Below are 3382 nucleotides of genomic sequence, written 5' to 3'. Positions count from 1 at the left end.
AAATAAATCACAAGACATACTCTTGATCTCTGGATCTCTGGTTATCTTTAATCGTTCTTGGTCCTCCTCTTGCTGGGGAAGGACAGACTTTGTCAGTTCAATTATGGTATATTTCAAATATGTTCAGTTATGTCTGTATTTAACTTCCCTCAAAAAGTTTGAACTTTATTCATTTAAAACAAACAGTCACTACTACCTACCCCACCAGACACATTGAGGAATGTAATTTGTTTTAAAGAAGCACTGCATAATAAAGTCACTCTAGAAATTTAAAGTAACACAAATTACTTTCAATTTAAATAAAAACAATTTTAACAAGGGCATTTTGTCAAATAAGATTATTACGACCCGAGGTCTATCATCTTGGGAAGGTCATTGCCAGAAAGCACCTGTGTTGTACAGTTGATTGATTTCTTAACTTTTCTTTCATGTGATCATGGAAATGGTAGTCACTAAATATAATCATAGACACATCATTGATAACTCATGGTGTTTTTTATCATGTGGTTTCACTAGGATTATTGCAACAGAAAATGTCTTCAAAGTAAAGCGAATACACTAATTGTCTGCTAGGGTTTTACTGTTGAATACACAACATGAGGATCCACTACTTCACTGTGTCTTCCTGCTTTCTTAATATTCTTATTAGAAAATTGTAGATCAGCATAGTTAGAATTCTGTTCCTGCAATGATTAAAAAAAGATTGATAAATACTTTCTTGATAATATAATTATCCACTTTCACTGTATTATTTATAAAGTATTTTAATTCTGAAAATGTTTAGCTTTAACAAAATTTCCTTCATTTTGTACTTTTTTTTTATTTGATAATTTATCCATGGTGCATGGACTCTGGTTTTTATTAATATTTTCAGAATTACCTTTTTCACAACCGAGGCAGTATCTGTAGGAAACAGAAAAAAAAATCATAGTTAGGTATACATCTCGGACTCCTATATTTATTTTAAATTGCAATATAATATTGTAATACTTACAGGTATACAGGTAGGCTATATACATAAATATAAGAATTCTTTATATGTGACATTTTTCAGTTACCTTTTGGTAACATTTTCAACATACAAAAGAGGTTTTTGGGTCAGTTCAAACAGTGGTATTCACAGTACCTGTGTGTTGTTTTGTCTTCTTCAGCATGATTAGAAGAACACTGATGAGAACCACAATCACACCACCAAACACCACCGTCAGTATGAAGAACACACCAGAGGAGCAGAGAACTGAAGAAGGCGTTAAAATAAAAGAGCTCTTTATAAATCTGTGCGCTGTATCTTGCAATGATTTTCATTACATTTTGAGGAGTGTTCCAGTTTAATAAGGAAAAGAGTAACTAATCAGAAGAACTTGAAATATCAAACCTTCACTGTGTTTGGAAAATGTTTCTTCTTGCTCTGAAAAAAGTAGTTTTTTAAATGAATACAGTTACATTAATTTAATATAGAAATACAGAATACATAATTTTTCATAATACATTCATTTTGCTCCAACATGCCATAGAAATGTTAAATGTTGCACAAAGATGTACCTCTCACTTGTAAATGTATTGCGTTGCTGAAGGAAATATTGCTTTGCCAAATGCCACAGTAATAAAGTCCTGAATCTGTGTGATTCACTGCAATTATTTTCAGAGACGTGTTCTGGGAGTTTACAGACATCAAGATATGATCATTCTGATTAACAGCATTGCAGGAGATTGTTGCAAAATATATTTGATAAAATTGGCACTGAAGTTGTTGTGGCACAGAATTGTCTGTGTGTTTGAACCAGTAAATGTAAGCTGGTTCCATCAAGTTATGCTGGTACCATAGAGTGACATTATCACCAGGTTCTGCCACCAATATTAAAGTATCTGGAGAGCCCACAGTCACTGGGAGCAAATCTGTAAACCATAAAACACCACACAAACACAAACTGACCGATGGGGACTGTGTATAAAAAATTCAACTTTTATCCCTGAACTCAAAGTTATTTTACAAATGCAAAAGTCGTCTTCCTCTTTGTCATCTGTCTCATCACTCACCCTATTAAATAATGTAAACGAGATTAGCATGACTTACCACTGAAATGTAACAGGAGAACCAGAACTGATATACAAACCATCCCTGCTGTCACACAGGATCCACTGGGGAAAGGTGACTCTTGCTTTATATAAATGGAGGTGTGGCTTATGCATTAAGTGAAAATTTGTAAACTGCCATAGTTTAATTGTAAAGAAAAATAAGACATTTCCAGTACATAATGGCGCATCACATTACAAGAGCCTCATTGGGGCATCATACTTCTATACTGTATTACATCAGGTACTGTATGTAAACTGTAGAGAATCTCTCTTGCCATTGTGTATCATGTGGGCACAGGCCGTCTGTGTCACTGATGTTAGCCACAAGCACTGAACACGTAGGACTGATTAACATCAAAATCTAAACTGTAGTGTGTAGACGGGCAAGAGAGACACGAATGGCTCCTTTATCAGAATAGCAGAATATGTTGCCATATAAATTAGGTTACACTAACACATGCCCTTGTATGAGCTAATTGTCTACAATCTACTGTATATACATAATCTACAATCTGTATACATAATCTACAATCTACATACATTCTTCATCCTCTGTAAATGCCTGGTAGTTCTAATTATCTGGTCATGTTGCTTTTGAACGTTGCTCCTACTTCACCTGGATTCACCATTACACACCCAAACCCACACACACACACACACACACACACACACACACACACACACACACACACACACACACACACACAAAAAAACAGTCAATACGCAGGTGATACCACCCTCATAGGTCTCATTGACAACAGTGATGAAACCCATATGGGTTGAGCTTTTACTCTGCCGGCAGGTTTTGGAGGCTGCAGTGTAAACCCCCCATCACATCAGCGTGGCTCTCTGTGGCTGTGTGAATCCATAATGACACAGTATGAGAAGCTGGCCAATCACACGCAGAGTAGGAGCTGTGTCACACGCAGTTCCAAAACAAAATGTACACATTTTGACCTTTAAAAAAATGGCAAATATTGACCTTTAACCTTGTGATCATGATTTCTGTGTTTGATGAGTAATTGTTATGTAGGAACCCAGGAGTAATTTTTTCCAATTTTTAAAACGGCAATTATTTTATATGTATTTATTTTACATTATTGTGAATTTAATCTAAAGTGGAGAAGGACATCCCCTGCGTGCTTTGAGCTGTTTCCCGTCCTCTTAGTCAACAGGAAGTGAAGGGTCATTTATCGAGATGTGCTGCAGATGTTACTTAAAAAGTTCTGAAAGTACTGAATAAGTACTCAATAAGCAATTGTGAGAAAATGTGTAAAATCGGTTGAAAGGGAAACAAGCTTGTAAT

At 35.4% G+C, this 3382-nt stretch overlaps 1 protein-coding gene across 1 annotated transcript; it reads right to left on the bottom strand.

Annotated features, from left to right (window-relative positions):
* Window positions 1–559: 559 nt before the first annotated feature.
* On the bottom strand, window positions 560–3382 carry LOC143510008 (uncharacterized). Its single transcript, XM_076998962.1, has 5 exons — window positions 2075–3382; window positions 1543–1896; window positions 1376–1408; window positions 881–1237; window positions 560–683 (listed from the first exon to the last, which is right to left on the bottom strand). The coding sequence occupies exons 1-4, from the start codon at window positions 2115–2117 to the stop codon at window positions 1104–1106; spliced, it is 564 nt and encodes a 187-aa protein (XP_076855077.1). The 5' UTR covers window positions 2118–3382; the 3' UTR covers window positions 560–683; window positions 881–1103.

Source organism: Brachyhypopomus gauderio, chromosome 3 (genome assembly GCF_052324685.1).
Source record: "Brachyhypopomus gauderio isolate BG-103 chromosome 3, BGAUD_0.2, whole genome shotgun sequence".
Classification (NCBI taxonomy): domain Eukaryota; kingdom Metazoa; phylum Chordata; class Actinopteri; order Gymnotiformes; family Hypopomidae; genus Brachyhypopomus; species Brachyhypopomus gauderio.
This window is presented reverse-complemented; position numbering and strand designations above follow the sequence as displayed.